Consider the following 27941-nt stretch of genomic DNA (forward strand, 5'->3'; position numbering starts at 1 on the left):
CAAATTAGGGAGAATATGCATAGCTGCACACAGAACTCACCCTAGTTGAAACTCAGAAAAAGAACGATACATTTTTGAAATGGTAACATCTACCAGCTGCTTCACTACTAAATATCCTAAGTGACCAAATATGTTTAATTAAATATCCATTGATAGGTTTTCTCTCATTTAGACCAACTATGTTCAGTCAGTACTATACTTATAAATAAGCTAAAGTTTCTTAAATAAAATACAGAAATGCACTTCGCCAAATACAGTTAAAATCAAATTAAGTGTCATTTTGACTAAAATAAATATTTTACTTGTCAATCTTTATTTTATAAAAAATAATTTATACTAAGCACCAAGACATTTTTTATTGATACAATGTATTTCATATGTCAAATACCTGAAGTACAGTAAATAAATACACTTTAAAAATGGCCCACATTAAGAGAAAGCATTGAGGGACTCCTTAAAAAGAACTTGTGAGAATGTACGGTCTGTTTACAAAGAATAAAAGAGGTTAGACAGTGAAGAGCAGCATAGTCAGTAGGATGTTCTAAACCTTGGCAAAGGAGATTATTTTTCACCTTAACATATCGTTTTTATTTTAAGTTAATAATGCGAAAATTCAATGCACACCAATGAAAGCAATGTGTCAGGTTCCAGGTGTGCCGTTTTTAAACGCTCATTCTCTAAGAATTCTACACAGCAACTGCTATTCGTTCAAAAGGTTTTAGGATGGTATGGATTTTTTTTTTTTTGATATTCTAATCTATTTAGAAAGTAAAGGACAATTTTTGTCTCCTGAAAAATAATAATAATATGCTCTCTTTCTTCAAACATTTGGTTTGTAAACTAATAGACATATTTATTTATCATGCAGTTTAAAATCTGAAACAATAATGATTTGACGAGAAAAAGACAAGTCTGTTGCACCTGCCTGCTCAATCCTTGTAAGGCATTTTTTAGACTAGCGTGAATGACATGATCTTTATTGCATAAGCCAGTAGTCACCACCACCAGCATCAGCCATCTGCTACCAGAGGTGTTGTCATTCACTCCAGTTAAACCAATACTTTTTTACTGTGCTCTGCCCACTTTGAAAATAATTATGGAGCCACCAATCTTACAAGTCATTAAGATCCTAGAAATTTGATTCTGTTCATCTGGACAAAGTTTTTAAGTGGGAGAAATATTTCGAGACTTATCCAAGTCTCTTCCTCAGTCTCAATTGACTGCAGGTTTCCCCAACCTTATAAACAGTACCTTTGCTTAATCACAGAGACTAGCACCATTGACAAAGGGCCAGTTGATCAGTGATATGCAAATTGTCCACTGATTAGTAGACGTGTGAACCATTCATAGAGGGTTAAGGAATGGCTGCAATCACAGCATTGTAAGATGGCGACAGATGTACCCTTAGGCCCCCTCCTCTGTTCAGAGATGGTCGTTCCTTTTTCACGTAAATGGCCTCCTTGATTCCTCTCTCAAACCAGCGCTCCTCCCTGTGCAGGATGTGCACCTCTTCATCTTTAAAGGAGTGACCACTATCCTGTAGATGTAAATAGACTGCGGAGGAGGGGGCCTAAGGGTACATCTGTCGCCATCTTACAATGCTGTGATTGCAGCCATTCCTCAACCCTCTATGAATGGTTCACACGTCTACTAATCAGTGGACAATTTGCATATCACTGATCAACTGGCCCTTTGTCAATGGTGCTAGTCTCTGTGATTAAGCAAAGGTACTGTTTATAAGGTTGGGGAAACCTGCAGTCAATTGAGACTGAGGAAGAGACTTGGATAAGTCTCGAAATATTTCTCCCACATAAAAACTTTGTCCAGATGAACAGAATCAAATTTCTAGGATTTCCTTACCTGGATTATTGAGCATGCATCGAGAAGTCATTAAGATATTTAAGAAAATGACTCTCATTGGCCACTGTTAACAAAAATGTATCATTAAGTCTTGCAAGTACCAAGTTAAAGATTTAAAAATCTTCTACAATAGAAAGTTTGGAAAGCTTGGACCCCTTCATAAGTAAATATAACCTGTTTTTCCAATAACTGTTTTGTCCACGGGCGGCACGGTGGCGCAATGGGTAGCGCTGCTGCCTCGCAGTTGGGAGACCTGGGGACCCGGGTTCGCTTCCCGGGTCCTCCCTGTGTGGAGTTTGCATGTTCTCCCCGTGTCTGCGTGGGTTTCCTCCCACAGTCCAAAGAAATGCAGGTTAGGTGGATTGGCGATTCTAAATTGGCCCTAGTGTGTGCTTGGTGTGTTTGTGTGTGTCCTGTGGTGGGTTGGCACCCTGTCCAGGATTGGTTCCTGCCTTGTGCCCTGTGTTGGCTGGGATTGGCTCCAGCAGACCCCCGTGACCCTGTGTTTGGATTCAGCGGGTTGGAAAATAGATGGATGTTTGTTTTGTCCACAGCATCAAGGAAGCATGCTTTACACTTTTTGCATAATAAAACAATTTTTAAAAATCTAAACAGATTATACTAATCACTATGTTGTTTCCTCATTTTCTAAAAATATTGAATAATCAATAAATAATGCATTGGAAAGTAGACCACTATTCACAGACTGATTACCTTATTAGCTCTTACCTGAGTGACTGCAGAGGGCGAGGCACAGCACTTCTTGTAACAGGCCAGCATGTGTGCCGTCTGATTCACGAGGATTTCTCTTACAGTTTTTATAGGCTGAGTAAGTATGGCTTTGTAAGCTAAAGGTTAAAAAGAACAACATAAGAGAAAAAAGTGTAATGCATATACTACTTTATGAATATAAAATATATGATAAAAGAATATATTCTTACAGGAGTTGCTAATGGTGCTTTTAGCAGAAGTGCTATTAATATTAGCATATACACATACAGACTATAAAAATCTGTTATATTAAGATAGGATTATTATAGTAATATTTTCAGTTACAGTATAGGCTTCACCTAATGTAATTTGTATCAACATCATGAATGTATCCTTTAATTTAGATGGGTATAAAAACAAAAGTAAGGAGTACGTCAGATAACCCAATTTGTGATTTATATTAAATGATATGAAGTTCAGCATTTTAATGCATTCTTGTTTTTCATGGTGACATGTTGCATGTTGGTCAGACACGCAAGTAAGAATTTCACTGTACTGTACACATGACACTGCCACTACTACTGCCTAATCCAAATCAGGTTTAAAAGAGAATATCCCACAAGCACTGGGCACAAGACAGCAAACGATCCTGGATGGGGTACCAGTTCATCACAGGACCAACAAGTACACAATTGTTTATAAATGACTTTTACAGCATTAAAAGGTATAATTATTCTAAGATGTATACAAATTAAGTAAAATTCTTTACAAGCCTAATGAGTTCATTATTTTTGAGCAATGTGTTCCATTTCTGGTTTGACACTTCTTAGGTACTTTTTAAGAGGTCTGACCAACATCTATTAGAAAACTCTGTTTCTCTATTATAATAATTTGTGTTTCTTGGTTGTCGTCCTGTTAAATTTGACTAGATTTGTTATAACTTTTATTATAAGTCCATATTTCGGTAAAGTTTAGGTCAGTTTATACTGTAACTGCCATGCACATTACATAAGGGTGAACACATTAAATATAATAAAAATATGTACCAGACTTTGCAAAGAAATTAACGAGGGCATCTGTCTCACAGCTCTTGTACAAATCTGCAAGTTGAGAACTACAGTTGAGACTTAAGTTATGAATGCGAAGTCGTCTCTGCCCACCAACTGTTGTATAAAGCAAGGCACACTGGAAAGCAGAAGAAAAACAAACACAAAAGTTAATTTTTAAATTATTCTGACACAAGACTTTAAAATAATGTTTGCACTAATTCAAAGAGTGTCTTGACTTCACTTTAGCTGGAGTCACACTCCAGTGATTTGAGTTGTAGCCTTCATTTATATAATCATGGCACAAGTCTGTGACTGGCAATCATGCAGCAAGACACCCCAGGCAAACTCAACCTTTATTCTTTATTGTCATGTGTACAAGTACAAGTACCATGTACAATGAAATGCTTGCTGGCATGTGCCGCCGCAGACAGTGAACATAGACCAAAACAAAAAACAAAAAACACACACACACAATAAATAAATGAATATAAATAAGTAAATAAATAAAGCCAGAATCCTAAGAATAAATAGAGAAGTGGCAGAAGTATATGTGCGAGTAGCAGTGGAGGTGACACAAGGTCACAGATTGTTCACGAGTCTTATTGCAGTTGGGTAGAAACTGTTCCTGAACCTGGAGGTGCGTGTCCGAATGGACTTTAGTCACTTCCCAGATGGGAGGAGTGTGACAAGTGACAGTGCAGGGTGGCTGGGGTCCCGCCTCATGCGGTTCACTTTCCTGAGAGAGCGTGTAGTGTGGATGTCATGGATCGCAGGGAGCTGTGTGCCCGTGATCTGCTGTGCTGTATTCACCACACGCTGTAGAGCTCTGCAGTCCTGAACTCAGCAGTTGCTGTACCAGGATGTGATGCGTCCTGTCAGGATGGATTCCACAGTACACCTGTAGAATCTGCACAGGGTTGTGGGGGACATCCGGGCTTTACTCAGTCTCCTGAGGAAGTAGAGGTGTTGTTGGGCTTTCTTGACTACTGCCGCAGTGTGACTTGACCATTTAAGGTCATCAGTGAGGGTGACTCCGAGGAACCTAACGCTGCTGACCTGCTCCACAGCCTCACCTCCGATGTAGATGGGGCTGTGCTCTGTTGCCTGTTTGTGGAAATCCACAATCATTTCCTTAGTTTTACTAACGTTGAGGGTGAGGTTGTTGTTAGCACTCTGCGAAAAAATGTGCCAAATCAAAGGGGCTTGCTTTTGTCATAGGTCCTAGGGCCAGACTCCTGTGTTCAAGAGTTGGCAACAATGAGTTCATGTGCAGAAATGCAGTACATGTACAATGCAGCACAAGGAAAGAAAGAAAGCAGGTGTTCTGGACCACATGTAAGAATTTTACTGTTCCCCGTACCTGTGACAATAATACGAACATAAAGGTAGAGAGGCTTCTCTGTCTGAGGTCTTGTGTTTGTCATATAATGACAGAATGGAAAAAGTTGAGCCGAGACTCTGGCTGAATTTACCATACAGGAAAAAACATTTATGGAACCACCAGCACTGTCAGATAGTATGTTAACTGATTGTGAAAATGTGGTGAGCTCACAATTATTTGGAAAATTTAAAACCTCTGAGAAGTTGTGTAATCTATCACCCCGTACAATTCCTAGTCATGTTAAGTGTGACATGTTCTCTGATTTGAGGTCCTCTACTTTGCCTTGGGTGTGTAAGGATGTATAAATCCAAATAATAAAGGCTAGTATGCGTTACATGTTTGTATAGTCATACAAACACAGGATACATATAAGTGATGTATTCCTTATATCAAATCCAGTTCACCTTATTCTTGATAAACTATATACACATCATTTGGTATATACTTCTCCTTTAAGGAGTCTGATTTTTTTTGGTAAATAAATTTAAAACCAAGAATAGTTCTATAGAAAAGATATAAGAACTTGAAGCTTAGAGCTGTGGATAGCGGTCAATGAAGCATACAACTTCAGCTTGTTCAAAAGATAACATGCTATAAGCTTTACAGTGACAGAAGTGCATTAAATATTGAATCTGTCTTGGGTCCACATAAGAAATAATGAAATAAAATAGAAATTATTGTGCTCTGAAAATGAACAAAGCAAAGGATATGAGAATACTTGTCATGAGTGGTGGACCGTATGTAGGGACAATGGCCATCCAACAATTCAAAATGTTTTTAGTGTGAAGATCCAAATGAGATGTGCCATACAGTATTTGACTTTTTGATACAAACTTATCTGTCGCATTTTTTGGTATTACAGTTTTTCTCAATCGGTATGACACATTTCTCTCACCAAAAACGCCATTCTCACAACTGTTCATCAAATCCTCACAGCAATAATGCATGTGGTCACAGCACACTCACATTTCTCTTCGTTGTTTTATAAACTGCAGATGCTGAGGCACATATTGGCCAACTCTAAACACATTCTTCATTGTGAAATGTATTTCTCATTCGACTCTGAGAAACTCATCATAACCGTTACAACATTCATCAGTCAACTCAAAAACCAACTCTGTCAAACTGAAATAGCATCTCATTGCTATAAATGACAGCATATAAAACAACTCACACATGCAGCCTTTGCATAATCCATTCATACAGGACAAAGCTGGTGAGAGGAAGCAGAAGGCAGATGTTTCCAGTCATGTTTCCTCTGTGCCAGACCACTGAAAGCACAAGCTGTCAACCTCTCTCACAGGTGCATATCCATGTCAGTTACTGCAGTGTGTAGTGCTACATGGATCGGCAAACTGTCGCACAGGGACAAGGCATGTGGAGTGGAAGGGGTCCAAGAACACGTAGAGGGTGTTGGGTACACGGAAGAGACAGAGAGGCAGGAGCGGTCGAAGGAACCCCACAGGAGGTCCAGAAATAAGAGCCACAAAGTAGTCAACCATGGTCTAAGCATGGCTCAGGCAGGGAGACGGGTGCAATCTCAGGTGAGCCTGTGGTATCCATACTGCAGACATTTCCAGACAGAGGCAGTGGTGCTGTAAGAATTATGTTTCTAGACTTCTCTAGTGCCTTCAACACAATCCAACCTCTGCTCCTTAGGGACAAGCTGACAGAGATGGGATTAGATTCATACCTAGTGGCATGGATTGTGGACTATCTTAAAGACAGACCTCAGTATGTGCGTCTTGGGAACTGCACATCTGACATTGTGGTCAGCAACACAGGAGCGCCACAGGGGACTGTACTTTCTCCGGTCCTGTTCAGCCTATATACATCGGACTTCCAATACAACTCGGAGTCCTGCCATGTGCAAAAGTTCGCTGATGACACTGATATCGTGGGCTGCATCAGGAATGGGCTGGAGGAGGAGTATAGGGACCTAATCAATGACTTTGTTAAATGGTGCGACTCAAACCACCTACACCTGAACACCAGCAAAACCAAGGAGCTGGTGTTGGATTTTAGGAGGCCCAGACCTCTCATAGACCCAGTGATCATCAAAGGTGACTGTGTGCAGATGGTGCAGACCTATAAATACCTGGGAGTGCAGCTGGATGATAAATTAGACTGGACTGCCAATACTGATGCGCTGTGCAAGAAAGGACAGAGCCGGTTATACTACCTTAGAAGGCTGGCATCCTTCAACATCTGCAATAAGATGCTGCAGATGTATTATCAGACAGTTGTGGCGAGCGCCCTCTTCTACGCAGTGGTGTGCTGGGGAGGCAGCATTAAGAAGAAAGACGCCTCACGCCTGGACAAACTGGTGAGGAAGGCAAGCTCTATTGTTGGCATGGAGCTGGACAGTTTAACATCTGTGGCAGAGCGAAGGGCGCTCAGCAGGCTCCTATGAATTATGGAGAATCCACTGCATCCACTTAATAGTATCATCTCCAGACAGAAGAGCAGCTTCAGCGACAGACTGCTGTCACTGTCCTGCTCCACTGACAGACTGAGAAGATCGTTCCTCCCCCAAACTATGCGACTCTTTAATTCCACCCGGGGTGGGGGGGGGTAAACGTTAACATTGAACATTATACAAAGTTATTGTCTGTTTTTCACCTGCATTATTATCATTCTTTAATTTAATATTATTTATTGTATCAGTATGCTGCTGCTGAAGAATGTGAATTTCCCATTGGGATTAATAAAGTATCTATCTATCTATCTATCTATCTATCTATCTATCTATCTATCTATCTATCTATTTCCAAACGAGAAAAGGTACTGAAAATACTTTCCATACTACACCAATATTGTACCTATAAACTACTACAGCTGCACATAATTACTATAGAATTCTATAAAGTAAGTCAATATTTTGACTATAGTGATCGAAGGCAATGAGACCCCGCACAAATTTTGTATGTCAATGAAGCAGACATAAACCTTCACAAGTTTCGACAACATTACAGGAATCTCATTAGGCAGAGGGCCACAGTGGTTGGGCCTGGACAACACAGAGGCAACATTACCATGTGTGCTGCGATGTCTGAACAGGTTTTGCTCCACTATGTTCCAACTTTTGGACCCTTCAATACAAATCGGCTTCTGCTAGTTTTGGATGGGTTATTCAATGCCGTCATTTCTGAAATTGAGAGAGGAGTGGTTGCACCAGACCTGCCAAATGTTGGGATGGTCTGAGACACTAAGATTTCACCAAATAAAAACTTGGTTTGATGCCCATCCGAGGATATTTAACTTGTTTCTGCCACTATTTTCACCCTTCTTTAACCCAATTGAGGAGTTCTTTTTCTGCATGGAGGTGGAAGGTGCACAAGCACAGTCTCATAACCAGATGTCATTGCTGGAGGTAATGGCGACTGGATGTGAAGACATAACACCTGAAGCATGTTGTAGGTAGGTATGACACGCTAAAAGATTTTTACCCCTCTGCCTTGGAAGACAAACTATAAGGTCTGATGAGGATCCAGTTCTGTAGCTTGAAGCTGAAGAAAGAATGGATGGCCCATTGATGTTGATATTGCTTCATTAATAAGATACTTTTGAATATATTTTCCTCAGTTTGTTTTTATAGAAAGTTTCCATTTCCTGTGTAGGTTTACAATAATTACTGTATTTTTACTTGATGGGTAAATAGATGTATATGTACTGTAAATAGAGTAAATGTGTTCCACAATTACGTGTTATTTTCTTGGTTTCACTTTTGTCATGACAGAAGTATTCCAAATGCCAAGTTTTAATGTACAGTAAAAAAAATTGGTGTTTAGTCTCTGTAAAAAACAAACATGGTATAATTATTTCTCCATCCATTATCCAACCTGCTATATCCTAACTACAGGGTCACAGGGGTCTGCTGGAGCCAATCCCAGCCAACACAAGCAGCAAGGCAGGAAACAAACCCCGGGCAGGGCGCCAGCCCACCGCAAGGTATAATTATTTGGTCATAGTATTATAGTGACTGATCAGCTTTGTGCATTTTGATGCATGTAGTGAGTGTGCTGAGTGTTTTAAAGCCATTTGCACAGCTATGGTGCTGCTTTGAGAAATGCATGAACTGTTATGGGAAATGCTTCCACAGCTGTGAGAATGGTGTTTTTTTTGCGTGAGAAACACGTCAATCGATTGAGAAAAACTAATATGGTGGCATGTGTATATGTGGGCATAATATATCTTACATTTATATCTTATATTTATACAGTATGTCTGATACACCAAATACACAATTATTTATGGTCTAATTAATTTTTCTAAATTAATGGTTTATATGACATATGGCTTACTAAGGCATTTTTGTGGCATATAAATATACAAGTTTAGTTTTAGAACCAGTTCAATTACCTGAAATAAGGCTCCAGTATCTTCACTAAGTTTATCATCATGTTTGAACTCAACAGTTACGGTCTTATCACAGTCTATAGCCGCCATCTCCACATCTGTAGTGTTATTCATATAAATGGCACCAAAAAAGTCAGTTGCTCTGAAACCTAAAAGTACAAACAGAGAAAAAAGTATCTTTTTACAATAGGACAGAAATTTTGGTAATATTTAGTAACTAAATATTAATGAATGATGCCATATTTTCTTTTAATCAAAGACATTAAGGAGCTGTTGTATAAATGCGTTACCGATTTTAAAATATCAGCAAGTAAGGTTAAATGCTGATTTCAAATATGTTAAACAGGGTAAAGTACATTAAGATAACATTTAATTCACTAAATAGCAGAATGCTTTTGTTTTTTGCTTTGTAAAGTGTTCTTGCTTGCTATATGTGTTTCATGCATGCATAACTAGTGCTCATTTCCATCTTGACGCCAAGTAAATTACGTAAGGATTTTCAACATGCATCTTTTGTTGTGCCCACTGAATTGTGTTTTTGAGCATCCACAATCATGTTCTTTGAACAGAGTGGGGTACAGATGGCACAGCATAGAAGCAACTTGTTACTACAATACAATACAATGAGCTTCATACTGATTCAATGGAGAGCTCCACTTTATGGTAGACTACAACCAACAAAGAAGGGGTCTGGTCTGATTAGTGCTCTGGTGGGAATCCAAAAATTATAACAAAGCCAAGAAGTTAAGATAGAATACTATTAAACTCCTCTTGGCTGACAAGTGAAAACCCAGAGAGGTCCATCTGTCATGTAAGAGGGGTAAGACACTGCCACTCTAAAAAAAGATTAAGCAGCCTGTAAGTTGCCTTGGAAGCCTTAAACTTTATGGACAAATCAAGACTTAAAGGTACTGGGACAACAGGGGTTGCTAGAAGGAGCTCTCATGAAGTTACAGTGTAGGACATATATTGGGACTTGGTCCAGAAGTGAACTACAAGTGGTGGGGTGTAAAGCCTGCTCTCGACGAGGATTATGACTTGGAATTTAAATTACTGTGAAGGCTGAGAGGAAGAAATACAAGAGGGGAATGGAAGTTGAGCTGTAAGGAGGAGACTACAACACACAAACAATTCCAAGACATCAAATTTCAAATATTTATTACCGGTATTTGTCCTGACTCGCATTGTTGCATCAAAACCAATTGACTTTGTAACGTCTTTTCTCAGATCACTCAGGAAATGATCACCATCCGAATTAATCTGCAGTAAAACAGACATGAAATTTTAGTTAGTAAAAGTAGCTAACATGCAGATCTATAAAATGATTCATCCAACACCATAACAAACTATAAAAACACTTGCTTGAGACAAATGGAGTAGGTGCTATGTCATAATTGAAATATTACCAGAGTAGACAATCTGGATTTTAAATTGAAATGCATTGCAGGATATAGAAACATTACTGTAAATTAGTTTTGAAAACTCCGTTAAAACATGTGAAGAGAATTTCTTATGGTATTTAGCTAAATGATTTGAGAGCTTAAAGCAGTAGGATAAATAAATCAATAATTAGCTCTAGGAGCCCAGTTTTTGATCTATTCCATCAGTCTTTAGTTTTTCAAAGTTATTTTGGTCCAAGTTATCTGTTGAAGGTCATAAATTCACTTTGAGTGAAAATAAATGTACATGTTATGCTGAACGTATTGTTGGTCTTGAAAGGCCAAATTTGCTATGCAAGATGCATTATTGGCTGAACAGAATTAGCTAATAATAAGATGCTTGTCAAAAATGGCTAAATGTCTATGGCAAATGTTACTGCAACTCAAATTTCTTATTATATACAGACCCTGAAGCATTTATTTATTTGGCAAATTGAACTTTTCTGTTATTTTTCCCCAAGTAGTATATTGGTTTTTTTTTCCTGCAAATGGCATTAAAAATAAGAAGAAATTAAAGCTATTTTAAAATTTCCAGAGGTGTTCGGTTTTTATGTTTGTTTGTATTAAATATGTCTTGTTTTGATGTTTTGGTCAATTTAGTAGTATAATAAAACAGTTTGTTGCATTGTGGAGAAAGTAATGTGCCAGTGACATATGTGTAGGAAATATAAAGTAGAAATCACAAATATTTTGACAACTACCGAGAAATTGTCTTTTACAAATATTAACAGATTGATTATGCTGACAGATCAATTTTGAGATCTAGTTCTTTCCTTTATATGCAGCTGTTATAGGCTTGGCTAAATATAAACTGGTTTCTTCACGCATGCTATACGTGAAAATTCACAAGCTGTGTAAAAATCAATTGTGCTCAGCATGATGCCACTCAGAATAAATGAGGCCTAAATTAAATCAATGAGATTAGACTAAATTTAATAAACTGCAGCATGCTCTTGTCACTTTCGAAGTGCAGTGGGGAGGTAAATGCAAATTGTGTTTCTGTGTATATTCCACCCTTTATGTTAGTTCTACTTTTACTAAATTACAATTTATTCGGTTTTGTAGATTGTTCCAGTGTTGTTTCTATTGTATCGAGTTTTGGGGGTGGCCATAAGAATTCACTCACCATACATTTCATTGCACGGGTTTCAGCATTGTTCTACTATGCTCACTTTCTTGACTGATACGTCACCCTTGCCTTCCTCTGTTTTACAACTTGGGTTCTCACCTTTTCACACCAAAAAGAGACCTCAAACTTAAGTTACTCCAGCAGAAAGCAGCTAACTAGTAGCTAATATTATTGTTTAATTACTATCATATTTTTTTCCCAAAAGACATTCTGTCATAATTAAGTACCATTTTCTTATGTTTTTGTAAAAACAGAATTATGCGGTAGCAGCAAAAGTACTCTACTAATAAATTGGTATTAATAGCTGGCACTGTAGCTTAGTGGCTAAAGCACTAAACATCAAGCCACAACGTAGCAATTTGGTTATCATTTACAAACCACTGTACAAAGCTTAGCAAGTCAATAAATTATCTGTGTTCCAAATGTAAAAACTATACATAAACAATTTTAATATACATCCATACATGAAAAGTACCCGTGGATACGTTTACAATTGAAAGATGCTATGAGACATTTATTTGTAATAATTATTTAGATTTGGCAGCAAAATAATTTTTCAAAATGACAACAAATACACAATGAAAACATTTTTGTTTTACCTGGAAATTACTGTACTTATAGATGCTTCCTCCAGTGTACAATGGTATAGAACCCAGTGTGGCAACATCTGCATACTGGTTTGGAAAAAGAAACAAGTCCACACAACAGCTGTTAGCAACACACTCCTTGGCCAGGCTCTCATAAATGCCCTTCAGAGGTTGGAAAAGTATCTGAAAATTAGAAGAAGCATTGCTTAGTTCACTTTAAAATCTGCAGAGTGAACAGTACATAATACAATTGCCTCTATAGTGTCTTAATAAGCTGAGATTCTTTGTGAGAATCCAATAAGAGGGGCTAATATTTGCAAGTATAGAAAAATTCTTTAATCTGGGACAAAGATTGTGTGGTAATCTAATATATAAAGCTGAATATGTGCTTGTCCGGTATGCAAATCCACACCATTTACCCTATCTCCACCAAATTTTGTACAGATTACCCATTTGTTCAAGAGAACACCATATGCTATGTTTCTTTCTGAAATTTAGCTGGTGCCCCAACCCCAGGCAGCACCAGCCGTCCCCTGCTAATGTTTTATACATTATATAGCCAAACGATTATGGACACTTTACCATCACACCTATTTGAGCTTGTTGAACGTCCCATTCCAAAACCACAGGCAATAAGATGAAGTTGCCCCCCACTTTGTGTGAGTATAACAGCCTCCACTCTTCTGGAAAGGTTTTCCACAAGATTTTGGAGTGTTTGCATGGGATTTTCTGCCAATTCAACCAAAAAAGCATTTGTGACACCAGATACTGATGTTAGACGAGAAAACCTGGATTGCAATCTGCATTCTAATTCATCCCAAAGGTGTTCAATAGAGTGGAGGTCAGGGCTCTTTGCAGGTTCCTCCATGTCTTTATGGACTTGGCTTTGTACACAGGAGCACAGCCATGCTAGAACAGAAAAGGGCCTTCAACCAAACTGCTGTCACAAAGCTGGAAGCACACAATTGTCTAAAACATCTTTGTATGCTGTACCATTAACAGCAGCCTTCACTGGAACTAAAAGGCCTGGCTGAAACCCTGAAAAACAGCTCTAGGCCATTATTACTACTTCACCTGACTTTGCCGTCTGGAAAGAAGCATTCTCCTGGCATCTGCTGAACCCAGATGCCAGGAATCAGACTGCCAAAAAGTGAAGCGTGAATCATCACTCCAGGGAACACATTTCCACTGCTTCCAGGTGCAGTGTTGGTGTGTTTTTCACCACTCCAGTCAATGCTTGGCATTGTGCAGAGTGATCTTAGGCTTCTATGCAGCTGCGTGGCCATGGAAATGCATTTCATGAAGCTCCCATCCCATAGTTCTTGTGCATATGTTGTTTCCAGAGGCAGCTTGGGACTTTGTTGTGAGCGATGGAACGAAGAATAGATGATTTTTATGCAGTATGGTGCTTTAGCACTTGGCAGTGCTACCCTGTTAGTTTGTGTGGTCTACTACATCATGGCTGAGCTGTTGTTCTTCCTAGATGCTTCCACTTCACAATTGCAGCACTTACAGTTTACCAGGGCAGGTCTAGCAGAGCAGAAATTTCACATACATGTACAGACTTGTGACAAAGGTATCATTCTACGACAGTGCCCTGATGAAGGTCACTCAGCTCTTCAGTACGGCCCATTCTACTTTCTGTGTTTGTCAATAGGGGTTGCAAGGCTATGTGCTTTATTTTATGTACCTGTTAACAAAGGCGGCGACTGAAACACCTGAGCTCAGTATTTTTTAGGGGTGTAGTGTATAATCATTTGTTATATATTAATTTATTTTCTAGGCCTCGTACTTCCTTATTGTGGTTGCTAAGATCCAGAGGCTGTCATCCCAGAATCAGATATAAGAAAGGAACCAACCCAAGATGAATAAAAATCCATAGAAGGAAACATACATGCATGCATCCTACAAATGTAGAGGTGCCAATCAGTCTAACAGCATATATGTGGGAAGTGACAGAGAATCCAAGTGTCTTGGACAAAAGCAAGAAGTTCATACAACTCCAAACTGATTTTTAGTTTAGCCTAGTTTCACACCAGGGTCCAGCGACTGATAGATGAATGTGCTACTTACTTTGCAACTCTTCATTAGAGGAAAACTGAAATTAAAACTGTAAGCACAGGTGAAAGTACTGATCCTAGTACAATTGGCCAAAAATGTCAGTTCTTTTAGTTTATTTGTTCTTACAGAAGTATTTTGAAGAAAAATTATATAATGGGGATGGTACTGTAGCTACATCACAGATTCAATATTTTGGTTCAAAGCATGTTCCTGCTTGCCATTAGTGTTAAGTTAGCTATTTCGTCTACATTCTCAAAACATGTGTGTTGGTTAACTGGCAATTCTAAATCAGATCCATATCCATGACCGGACTAGGACAGGGTCCATCATCTAGCAACCCTGATTTGGATAAAGCAGGCGCAAGAATGTTTTAAGTTAAAATATAACGAGTGTATGCAATAGCCTATGCAACTATTTTTTCACCCTCCTTATTCCATTTGGTGTCAAACAAAGAGCAGCATTGAGCACATGGTAGGACAACACATTCAATCTGATCCAATTCTGTCACATAGTTCTTATGTTTGTCTTCACACAGAACTAATGTAAATAATTTAAAAGTTAATGTTTAAAATGTTAAGAAAATATGAATTCCAGAGAAGGTATTCCATTAGGATTTGAAATGGTGATCTTATGTGTAAGGCTGGACCTGTAATAATGTATACAGTATGTTCTAATGGGGTAAAGTACAACATTACATAGAGAATATAAAATAGTTATTTGAAACTAATGTACCTGCACTTTAACTGACTGGTGGTTTATCAAGCATCACACTAAATTCTAACATAATGCCTTTAACGACTGCATCTTTGTCAATGTTAGTTTTTCATTAATAAGTGGCTCACAAGAGATAATAATAATAATCTTTATATATAATCTTCATTTGGATCTTGATCTTTGTTTGTCCGCGAATTCACTGCCTTGTGTGTTGTTCCTGCTGTGTTCAGTAGAGGGCAGTAGTGATGGAGGAGGAGAGGAAGTGAGGGGAAGGATCGTTGGATGAGGTTGGAGTGTGGTGATTAAAGAGGATTGAACTAAAGGAGACTACGTGCTGTTTGCACTGGCTGAATACACAACACCTTGGTTGTTACTTTTGTTTACAAACACTGTCGATAGCACTCTTTGTGTTTAGATCTGGCGTTGACACCGTGCTTTATGTTTAGATCTGGTGTCGACACCTGCTTCGTTGTCGAGACTGTGGTTTTTTGTGTTTCTATCGACCGTCGTTGGCAGCACTTCATCCAAATCGAATGTTCACCCACTTCTTGGAGTCGGCAGTCAGAGTATATAAGTCTGGCACACTTCTGTGATTTTCCATCAGTCGGCGTTTGGAGTTCAAGAAAGAAGCATTGCTTCTTCCTTACTCTTTGGATTGCCACAAAGCAACCTGCGAGATTGGAGAAAGGTTGAGAAGAGATCGTGAGAGGAAACAACAACGTCATGAAAACGAGATGGACTGTGAACGGAGAGAAGCAGAAATGCTCCTCCACCACCACATAATTACTATTTGGACAGTGATTCTGAGTAGGCCGTTCCTATCGAATCAATGTCCAAGGATTTTGTTTCCCTTATAAAAAATCATAATGCAGTGCGACGAAGGGCCCAGTTCACGACTGGCAGCCACGTTTAAACAGGGAGCCCTTCACAGACAACTTTAACACGTGCAACGTAGTTGGGCGCACATGGCTAGTAATAATAATAATTTTTTACATTTACATAGTGCTTTTCAACTACTCAAAGCACTCTCACACATGGAGGAAACAGGACGCGAACCCACAAGCTCTTTACTGCAAATCAGCAGTGCCGAGATGCACATCAGGAACTCAAAACACGCAGAATGACAGTACAGCATACTTCCAATTATCTTGACTTAAGCAAAGCATTGTATCTGCTTGTGTGTTATTTTCTTGCATTAGCTGGGTACCTTCTCTTTCTCAGTGTTCACAAGTTTCCTGTCATCTCTGTTTTTAAGTTTCCCTGGTGCCTCAGCTGTAGGAATTGATGACTGGAATATGAACAGTTTCCCACTGCATTCTGCTGCCTGTCATTAAAATACAACAAAACAACTATTAGCCAGGACTATAAGTAATACTGTATTTTAATGTTTAAAAGTAACTTAGCTGAGCATACTGTATCCTTATAATATTTACACACAAACCTAGATGCTGCAAAATGTAAAGCTACAGCATAATTTATAACCAATAAAAACTATAATTTATCATTTATCCCTGGATTTAATGAAAGAGATACACTCCTCCCTTAAGAGACATGGATATATTGAAATATATATAATTATAAAACATTCTGTGCAATACTATATACTACATTTAAATACATGTATAAATAATTACATCCTAAGCATACTCATATCACTTTTTGTAATCTCCTGTTGCACAATTCACATCAAATAACTTGCTTTTCCTTCTGTTTTGCCATTATCAGTTTTCCTCCAGATAAAAATCTCACCACTGCTATGTCATTCATTTTATTTAGAAAGCCCAGTATATTGTCTAACCTTTAGCGCTTCCATCCCAGCTTGGACGACAGGAGCAAAAACTGTTTCACCTTCATCAGTGTCAGCAAACATGTCTGGAATGTTGTCCAGGAGACTAAAAGAATTGAAGTTACCAGTGAAAAGCATATTATTATTATAAACATAATGGTGTTCAGGATAAAACTGACAGCGTTACCTGTCACATCAAAGCACTGCCATTTTTCAGAAAATTAAAAAGCATAATGTAAAACAGGGGTGTCACACTCTGGTCTTGGAGGGAGGCTGTGATTGGTGCTTTTTTGTGCCAATCAGTTTTGTAATTAGAAAGCAATCTTTACCATTATGCCATTTAATTAAATTGAATGGTTGTGCCATCTTTGAGCCAGGTAAAATATTTCTAAAATTATAGATTTTCCTTTTCTGTAAATCCCATCAGAATATTTTGTGGACAGTAGCAAGTACATGCTTTTCAGTGCTTCACTTATTCCTCCCTTGATTTTCAGAAATTTAATTGAAAGTGATAACTTTATAAAAAAATGCACACTGATTTCCTTTTTATTTACATCTCTTTTTTTTTATTCAGAAATCTGAAAAATAAATGTAGCAATTAAGTGTTGTAATTCTTAATAAGTGAATGAAATAAAACAAACCAAAAATAAATATTCCTACAACTGTCTTCTAATGTGGAAACTGTCCAGAAGGAAAGCTTGCATTTTTCCAGGAGATCAGCTTCATTCCCATCAATAAAAGATATTGCAGAAAATCTGTTTTTACTAGTAGCTCCCTAAACGATTTCACCACAAGGTGGCGACACACAACCACATACTGTACTAGATACAGTAAGCCAGGACTATTCTCAGACACTATCAGGAATATGGAATAATCATTTTATTCATTTGACTTAAAATTCCTTTTTATAGTAATTAAGGAGTAAAAGACACTACAAAGGGGAATGGTGAATTGGCTTTTACATACTTTAATAGCACAAAATGTTGTTTAGTAAGTAAAAAGTAAACAGTGTTTCAAAGCAAAAAATATGTTTGTAAGTTTTACTGGCATTGTGTGTATAAAATAATCACCAAGTACTTCACCTGGGTTACATCCATTTAATCTGTTTCATAGACAAGTACAAATATGGCTCTCAGGTACTGTAACATGCCCTAATGTATTTTTTTAGTATTCAGTTTGAATCAGATCTCACTATAAGCTAATGCTGAAAATGTCGTCATGCTAAGGCAGTCTTCAGAATGTTCAAATGCATCTCAGTTTGCCTTTACTCTCAGTCTATCCCGCCTCATTACCCAAGTCCTCCCTGTTGTTGTATTGACTTAATTTCTGAGACTTTACTTACTTGCCTACTGTAACCTTACCTTTTTCAAGTATGACTTGGACAGTTCTACTAACCATACTGTCTATATCTATTTTGAAAACAATATAATATAATTTTTGAGCGACACTGTCTTGTACTCTTGTTTGCTCAATTGGTGCCTTGTGAAAAAAGATTAAGGGAGTTTCTTGAATTTACTATAGGTTGCTAATATTCTTTATTTTCACATCTACTGCAGCAATGTTCATGGTTTTCAGGATAATTTTAGTTACCATGCCTTTTAAACTCATTGTGCCCTTAAAAATATAAACTATCTTAAAATCAATTTCTGACTGACATACTGCTTCTTCAATTAATAATGAGAATATACAGTATGTCAGAGTGGCTCTTGGGCATCACAGAGCATTAAATGTAAAAGTGCCTATCAAGGACAGTTCTAAAACATAAGACAAGCGACTCCTAATCACTACTGTATGGGAAGACCCTGCAGTCAGTTTTCTATTATTAGAAAGAAAGAGGACTAAATTTCCATCTTATATATACCGTAGGCAAGACATCTGGAGCTATGGGAAAGGAAAAGAAGTAATTATGTATTATAAAAAGTACAGTTTCTAAAGCCTATTACACTAAACATATTCCAGTTCTAGGCGATAAACCAGCACACAGTTATAAAACTGACACCATCTTCATTTATTAAAACAGGAAAAAAGGAAAATGATTATATTTTCATACTTGATAATCACCGTCTGAGATTCATGGAAGTCCACTAGAAAGCCATCTAAAAGAGGCACAAACATCTCTGTTACATCAGGCACCACCATCATCTGTGGCTGAGCCAGATTGCTTTTTACATTGTAGAAATGAAGAATCTTATTGTAGGTGACAAATCCAACTTTAATCACCGACTTCTCTGCATTGTCTTCCCTGAAACAAAGACCACAATTAAAAAATAAGTTTACTACAAAAAGGCAATGCCTAATTGCTCTTTTAAAAAATATTATTATTAAGAATAGTTTTTGGTTCCATAGGTTACTGTTGGGGGCGGGACACGGTGGCGCAGTGGGTAGCACTGCTGCCTCGCAGTTGGGAGATCTGGGGACCTGGGTTCGATTCCTGGGTCCTCCCTGCGTGGAGTTTGCATGTTCTCCCCGTGTCTGCGTGGGTTTCCTCCGGGCGCTCCGGTTTCCTCCCACAGTCCAAACACATGCAGGTTAGGTGGATTGGCGATTCTAAATTGGCCCTAGTGTGTGCTTGGTGTGTTTGTGTGTGTCCTGCGGTGGGTTGGCACCCTGCCCAGGATTGGTTCCCTGCCTTGTGCCCTGTGTTGGCTGGGATTGGCTCCAGCAGACCCCCGTGACCCTGTGTTCGGATTCAGCGGGTTGGAAAATGGATGGATGGATGGAGGTTACTGTTGGCCTTCATATTTTACAATTGTACTAAATTGACAAGATGGCTTCTTTACTAGCTAATGACAACACAATTGCTGTTTGGATTTCAACTATATGCTAGTTGTAATGTTTTAAAATGCCAGTTCAGGGTCAGTAGTAGAGGGTGCCTTCCCATGCAGCAGTGGGTTCTATGCACAGGTCAACCTTTGATGGCCAGACCTTTCTGGTGCCACCACATCACCTCACTTTCGATAAACCAATTCTCAAAACATGCATGTGTTTGATATGTGAGAAGACAGCCAATGCAGAAAGAGGGAGAATGTGAAAACTTTACACAGGACAGAGCCATGAGGCTGCAGTGCTAAGAATGACTGTATTTTATTGAATCCACTTAATCCAATTAGTTGTCACAAGCAGGTCAGCATTTTAAAATCTTAAAACATTTTCATTATGATATTGCAAAAGGTTTTTACTTTATCCATCCATCCATTTTCCAACCCGCTGAATCCGAACACAGGGTCACGGGGGTCTGCTGGAGCCAATCCCAGCCAACACAGGGCACAAGGCAGGAACCAATCCCGGGCAGGGTGCCAACCCACTGCAGGACACACACAAACACACCCACACACCAAGCACACACTAGGGACAATTTAGAATCGCCAATGCACCTAACCTGCATGTGTTTGGACTGTGGGAGGAAAACGGAGCACCCGGAGGAAACCCACGCAGACACGGGGAGAACATGCAAACTCCACGCAGGGAGGACACGGGAAGCAAACCCAGGTCCCCAGGTCTCCCAACTGCGAGGCAGCAGCGCTACCCACTGCGCCACCGTGTCGCCCGGTTTTTACTTTACCAAAAAATAAAACAAAAAATACTTTTACTGTATCAAGTTTAAAACATGATTATTATAAATTGAGAAATTACTTATATCAGCTTTGTTAGCGTTAGAATATTTTAACAAATACAAAATCTGTAAATGAATAGCCCACAACTAAGTTTCATTTGGCAGCTTCAGCTCATAAATCTTAACAAGTCACAATGTGTATATAAATTCAGGCACGCGTAACGTTTAGACAAACTTTCTCTTTACTTTACCTGGGGAGTTTGTTCAGAAGAAGTTTCAGTTCATTGCATACAAGTTTCACTAAACCACTTTTGATATTATTGTATGACACATCAATCATGAAGATGAATGCAGGAGGTTTTGGAGGAGTATTGTTCTGTAAAGTAAATTAAAATGAATATAGCTTCATGCGTTATGCAAATCCAATTCTTTCATTTGAAGTAGTTTTATTATACTTGTTAAAACCAGAGTAGTATTATGTGAAAGACAAAATATGTATTTTAAAATTAAAAAGATTAACCACTTAATTGTGCTAATAAAACCATCCAATGTACTGTATATCTTGGATATTATTTTTCTATTATACAAAACTAACCCATTTCATTCCTCATAAATCATCAAACTAAAGCTTTTTTCTACCTATGGATTTGAATGAATACAGTGTTTTGTACATAATTTGTTCAGGTTTTTTTTTGCCCTTTTAACTACAATGTAGTCTTCAATCTTGAAAACAGAGGCAGGCACTTATATTTTTATGTAACATTAGGAAAATTCACTTCCTCAAGTTTGATCTCACACATAAGCCTACTGCAGAAATATACTTTAAACAATGTCAGCTGAATAACTCAATTGTTTCTTTAGTCCAAATGTAAACTATATGAGGTGATCGGAAAGAGTGAAATCAAGTGAAAAAGACGGTACCTTAACTTGACATATCACATACCCGCCATCTAGACCAGGGGTCCTCAATCCCGGTCCTGGAGGGCCGCAGTGGCTGCAGGTTTTTGCTCCAACCCAATTGCTTAATAAGAAGCACCTATTGCTCAAGTAACACTTCTGCTTCACTTTAGTTGTCTCACTCGTTAAGATTTTGAACCCTTATTGCTTATTTTAGGCTTAAACAGCTGTATTCTTGGTTTTTAATTGCTCCTAATTAGCAATAACATGTAAATGACAAAAGAGACCAGCATTTCTCCATTTAGCTTATTACCATTTACACCTGTGTGTCTTGATCATGCACTATTGGGTTTAATTTAATACTTGGAAGGAAAGTGAAGGACAGAGAATTGCTCATCCATTTTAGCCTTCAAATCATTTGGATGAATCCTTAGAAAGGGGAAGAAAATCTAGGATATGAGAATTTCCTGACACGGCAGAGTTAAAGCACTAACAAGCCATGAAATCAAATTATTAGCAAGAATTGCTTTCTAATTAAGCAACCGGGTTAGAACAAAAACCTGCAGCCACTGTGGCCCTCCAGGACTGTGATTGAGGACCCCTGATCTTGACAGATGAATTATATTCAGTATATATAGGCTTCTAAATCAGATGTGGCATAGTATATGTACACACAATAAAAAGTTTTTTTAACAGAGTGACTAACTCCTATTTATTCAATGTATTTAATGTTTATTTACTGTTGCTAGGAGCAGAGGCGGTACCTGGGTGGCACAGGACATGGGTAGGGCCTGTTTAGAATAACAGAGAGAAAGACCAAAGGTAAAGTGAATTGCCCATTTAAAATATTAGGATAAATGTTGCTTTGAAAATGCTGGTTTTTAATGATAAGTCAAAGTTACAGGTGCAGTGATCTCCAGGATCACCAGAAGATACTCTGGACTCTTGGTCCAAAGACTGACATCTTCTACCCTGATTTTAATGGGCAAAGTCTCGCTGAAGAAAGGAACAGAGTGGGAAAAATAAGACAGGAACTACTGTGTGGAACTTCAGGAGTGGATTAAACCTTTTTACCAAAAGGCAAACCACCCTGTTAAGGAAGGCCACCAGGACAGAAGAATTTTGTTTGCTTTTTATTTCTTCATGTTCTCTCCATTATTATTCATCCCTCATTTATTTTGGTTTTGATTGATCGTGCTGTGTGATACAAGAGACTTTTCTTTGCATTATTCCAGACGGTGCTCGCATTCCCTTTAATAACCATATGCCTTAGAGAGTAGCATTTGCCAATGCACTTTTATTCTGTTTTCTTTGGAAAGCATATAGAAAAATAAAAATAAAGAATACTTATATCATTGTCCTAGTTTGTGAGTGTTTATATGTGTGGGTGTCAGTACCTAGGCATGAAAAATAGAATATATACTACTGCTATTGATCTTAAATTATGGTTGTCTTTAATTTCTTGAACAAAATATTCACTGTTGATGAATTTTTATAGTGGAAAAATAAAAGAATGGAAAGTTTAATGGTAGAAAGATGGTTACATTTAACTTTAGCTAAAACCTTCCAAGAAACTTGGCCAGTAAAAAAGTTTGTTACACGTCAGTGTATGATGTATTCATGTACTGCCACTACTCTGAGGAAGAAGTGCAATTAACAATTCAGTTGCGGTGTGTACACATGACAAATAAACTTGAACTTGGCAAACTCTCAATAGCCAAAATGTGTTGCTAACTTTATTTATTTATTTTTTAATTGGTTTGGTAACAAATGGAAGGATGTGAAGGTGTAAGAACATACCTTGCAGTAGTCCAAATTTGCAATAAATTCATATGATCCTAGGGATAGCTCTGGCCTCTCCAAAACATCCACCCTTCTGCCAATATGATCCAGATGTTGGAAATAGAAAGATGGAACTAAAAAAAAAATCAAACAAAAATAAATTGCCTTAAGCAAAGCAGGTTTAAGAGTTATTAAAACTAAATTTGGAAATTTAAAAGAAGAATGACAAGCATGTTTGAAGGTACTTTAGGTTAAAGAAATATGAGATATGGAAACAAATGACTTGAAGAGTTTTCATTCCTTGCATCTGTTTTAGTTTGTGCGCTTCTGTGGTTTGAAACAAAATTAAAATCTTAATTTGAAAGTGTACATTTTTCTTGTTTAGTATGAGTAAGGTAAAAGTTATTCAATTTTCATTTCTGTATTTCACCAGCATAGAGTAAAGGAGACAGAATAATACAATAAACATATCTTGTTATTTAGTATGTTATAGGGGGAACTCATGCAGAAATCTTACAAATGTGCTAGAAATGTTTACTATTTATTATACTTCCTACCTTCCAAGTATTTCAAATTAGAGGACTGAAATGAAATGTAAAAGGCTTAGGGTGTTACTGTACAAATAAGTCATTGTTATAACGATGTTAGCAAAATTATTTTTGCAGAAAACAATTACATAAAAGGGCACATAGTTACTTCTGCAGTGCAAAAAAAAACAATAATGAGATTTCAAATAGCATTTCACAGTACTAACAATTAATACATTACATTTATTTATGATGGACTGAAGAGCAGATGTAATAATGAACTAAATATTTGACACAGTATGTGTTTGATATTCGGCATCATTCTTTGGTGTCTTTTCTTGAATACGGTTATTCTGTGCTTCATCATTATGTGTGTTGTGAACAGCAGTTTATAAAAAAGACTTGCTTACTGATTCATTGACTTATTGCTTCACCGTTAGGATATTCATAGAGATAGAGTTACCTGTGTTCCTTTGTAGGTTATTAATCTGAGTGATATGTTTCTGTTTATTTATTTTCACAGCTTTAAATTAGCCTTAATTGATGATTTTCATGTGAGAAAGTATCAGAATCCATTTTTTTGCCACTATGTGACACGTACTTGAATTTGAAAACTACTCAATACAAAGTATAATGCTTGCCTGACAGGGAATCCATTCACAATATATGCTATATATGCGACAGTTTATTAAAGTTTGCTTAAAAAAGCTGAAACGTGCCTTCATTTACACAGCTACAGAATCCACATTGGTATCTGCGACCACCATCGATAAACTGCATGAATGGACACATGTAAGCTTTGCAGCGGTTGCATCTGATTGGTCCACTCTCTCCGTGGTCCACCACATACAATGGATTCTATGAATTAAAGAAAACAGAACATTTAAACATGTTGAGAATCACAAGTGAAATGTACATAGATGGTTTTTATATTCTGTTTAATAAGGTAGTTCTAAGGTGTAGGGAAGGAAAACATACTGAAGTGTAAGTTCTATATTCAGGTAATAAGAATATTAATCACACATTGAGTGCCATTAAACTACTGTATAAGAAACAAATCTAACACAGGTTTAGCATTTTTTGAGAAAATTTGCTCATCTTCAAACAGTCTCAGAAGCAAATGCTTTTAAATTGCTAGGTTATATTAGAAAAGATGTCAGATACAATCAAGGACTGTAGGCAGCAGTGGTGATTAATGATATTCAGTGTATAACTGTGGTCTGTGGATTACTGTAAATAAGCTTTGCACACACATTAATAGCCTTCTTATGAAATATTATTTTTCATACACAATATACATTTATTTTCGTTATTGTTATGATTACTACTATGTTGTAGTGCCTGCCTTTCCTTTTTATTATGTATTGCTTACCTTTGTTTTCATTTTCATGACCTATTCATCCACAAGATAGTATTTCTTGGACTCTGCCAAGAAAGTTTTATGTTTTACATGGACTTCTAGAAAAGTGGTGTCAAAACTCCTAGTTAAACATTGATTGGATTATTGTAACAAACCAATCTTATCCTTACTACACCATAGCACTTTGAGACTCCACCACTGCTGGACCCCGGACACTCTGCAGCACCATAGTTTAGTTTCCTTTATTTATTTATACAGCACAGTTTAAAAGCAACCAGTGGTTGACCAAAGTGCTTTACAGCATTAAAATCCATCCATCCATTTTCCAACCCGCTGAATCCGAACACAGGGTCACGGGGGTCTGCTGGAGCCAATCCCAGCCAACACAGGGCGCAAGGCAGGAACCAATCCCGGGCAGGGGGCCAACCCACCACAGGACACACACAAACACACCAAGCACACATTAGGGCCAATTTAGAATCGCCATTCCACCTAACCTGCATGTCTTTGGACTGTGGGAGGAAACCGGAGCGCCCAGAGGAAATCCACGCAGACACGGGGAGAACATGCAAACTCCACGCAGGGAGGACCACAACGTTAAAATAAAACCAATAAATGCATAACAAATAATTAAAACATAAAACAATAAATGGGTAATACAAAAACAAATATATATATATATATATATATATATATATATAAACATACCTCTAAAACACCTAAAAAGCACAAATAAGTACACAAATGAGTTTTTAGCCCGGATTTAAAGCGTTCAATGGTGGCGGCTGATTGAACATGGAGAGGAAGACTGTTCCACAATTTGGGCCCAACCTTGGAGAAAGCACAGTCACCTTTACGCCTCAAACAACTGTTTGGGACAGAAAGCAGCAGCTTATCAGCCGACCTCCGAGCTCTATGGGGTCAATAGGGTTGTATGAGGTCAATGAGGTAAGCCGGAGCTAACCTGTTCAAAACTTTAAAAACGAACAGTAAAATTTTAAAATTGACTCTAAATTTTACCGGTAACCAGCCTAATGATGTTAAAATTGAGATAATATGGCACAATTTATTTGTTTTAGTTAGCAGATGTTTGGCACAAGCTGAAGACGAGACAGAATAGTCTGACTAACCTCCAAAATACAGTCCATTACAATAATCCAGACGAGAAAAAATAAGAGTATGGATTAATGTCTAAAAATCTCCAAAAGAAAACTTGTGCCTTACTTTGCTTAAAACTCTCAGATGATAAAAAGAGGCCTTAACAACAGCATTTATTTGCTTATGAAATTTAAAGTCAAATAATATGCCCAGATTTTTCACATAAGGCTTAACATAACTGGAAAGTGAACCTAGATTGCAGGTTATGTTATTAACAAGATTCAGAGATCCAAAAATTAAAATTTCCATCTTGCTTTCATTCATTTTTCAAAAATGACTAGTCATCCAATGGTCAATGTCATTTAGGGAGTCGAATAGGCATTTCAGTGCATCCAAGTGGCCAGATCTCAAAGGAAGGTACAACTGTGTATCATCACCATAACAGTGGTAGGGCATACGAGCTGCTGACCTACTTAATCCTGGGTCTTTGAAGTCTCATCTCTCCATAACCTTGTACTCCAAACATCTGCACTCTCCTACAGCATCTTGAGAAGACAACAGTCAGAGCACTGAGAGCACCTCAGATAACTGCTGCATTCATCTCTGTTTTTGCATCTCATGACAAATCCTGACCATGGATTTGTAGGCTAAAACATTCTTCAATATAAACTTAGTGTAAACCTATGTACTATATGCTGTGAATGATTTGTGTTGCTGGTCACCATTGTGGATTTGAGGCAGTACTGTAAGCAGAATGAACTTTCCACAGTGGGATTCATAGCACTACACCTGGTCCTCCAAGGAGCTAACACTCCCTGATTGACATAGGGACATTATCTCAAACTATACTGCAGTAGTGAGATCATATTTGAAGTACTATGTGTAAAGCTTGTCACCACGCTACAGAAAATATATAACCGCACTGTAATTTGGGCATGGAATAGCAGTCAGGTGCATTGCTGGATTCATTTTATGTTCCACTCTGACATAAAGTACTAAGGGAACTAACTCTCTTCCATCTTAAATATAAAAGACTACATAGGAAGCTACGTCAGGCATTCATAATTCTCAGAAGCCACAGAAATTATCCGGTTGCATTTTTTTTCAAGTGAATACACAATAAAGTACAACAGTGAAATTGAAAGAGAAAGAGGACTTTGGAATCTGAAATATATTGTACCACCGAGTCATCCTTGATAGCTTAAAAAACAGGAGTAGATTTTTGTAATTCTAAAATAAAGTAAATGAGCTTGGCAAATATAATGGTTGCTTCTTCATTTGATCTAATCTTTTTAAGCATGGTCTTTTTGGAGAAACACCAGTGTGAAGAATGTTTCTGCGCTAACTCAAGCTGTGGGAGACTTACCAATCTGTTAGTTTTACCAGACACTGCTACTGGAAAAGAACCAAATGACAAAATTATTGCTATTGGAGGCAGAGCACAAACTCGATGATGTCTATGTGTTTGCAACAACGTCTCTGCACAACATAGATGGGACATTAAGGGTTTGAACATTTAAGGGTCTTGGGGATTGTTATTATTGACACTTGCCAATCAATAATGCAACACTACTTTTCTATGCAAGGAGAATGAGAGAAGAATTTTAATTTCCTTAATAGAGAACTCCCATGGTTACAGAGTAAATCT

At 37.8% G+C, this 27941-nt stretch overlaps 1 protein-coding gene across 1 annotated transcript in view; it reads right to left on the bottom strand.

Annotated features, from left to right (window-relative positions):
* sec24d (SEC24 homolog D, COPII coat complex component) overlaps positions 1-27941 on the bottom strand; it is a 72970-nt gene that overhangs the window by 14197 nt on the left and 30832 nt on the right. Inside the window, exons 9-19 of the mRNA XM_028804988.2 lie at positions 24555-24693; positions 23327-23442; positions 20881-21005; positions 19127-19318; positions 17089-17182; positions 16498-16614; positions 12528-12698; positions 10524-10620; positions 9364-9509; positions 3618-3756; positions 2590-2708 (exon numbers count right to left, since the gene is read on the bottom strand). Coding sequence (XP_028660821.2) covers positions 2590-2708; positions 3618-3756; positions 9364-9509; positions 10524-10620; positions 12528-12698; positions 16498-16614; positions 17089-17182; positions 19127-19318; positions 20881-21005; positions 23327-23442; positions 24555-24693 — 1455 coding nt within the window. The remainder of the gene's footprint in view (positions 1-2589; positions 2709-3617; positions 3757-9363; positions 9510-10523; positions 10621-12527; positions 12699-16497; positions 16615-17088; positions 17183-19126; positions 19319-20880; positions 21006-23326; positions 23443-24554; positions 24694-27941) is intronic.

This window comes from Erpetoichthys calabaricus, chromosome 7, assembly GCF_900747795.2.
Source record: "Erpetoichthys calabaricus chromosome 7, fErpCal1.3, whole genome shotgun sequence".
Classification (NCBI taxonomy): domain Eukaryota; kingdom Metazoa; phylum Chordata; class Cladistia; order Polypteriformes; family Polypteridae; genus Erpetoichthys; species Erpetoichthys calabaricus.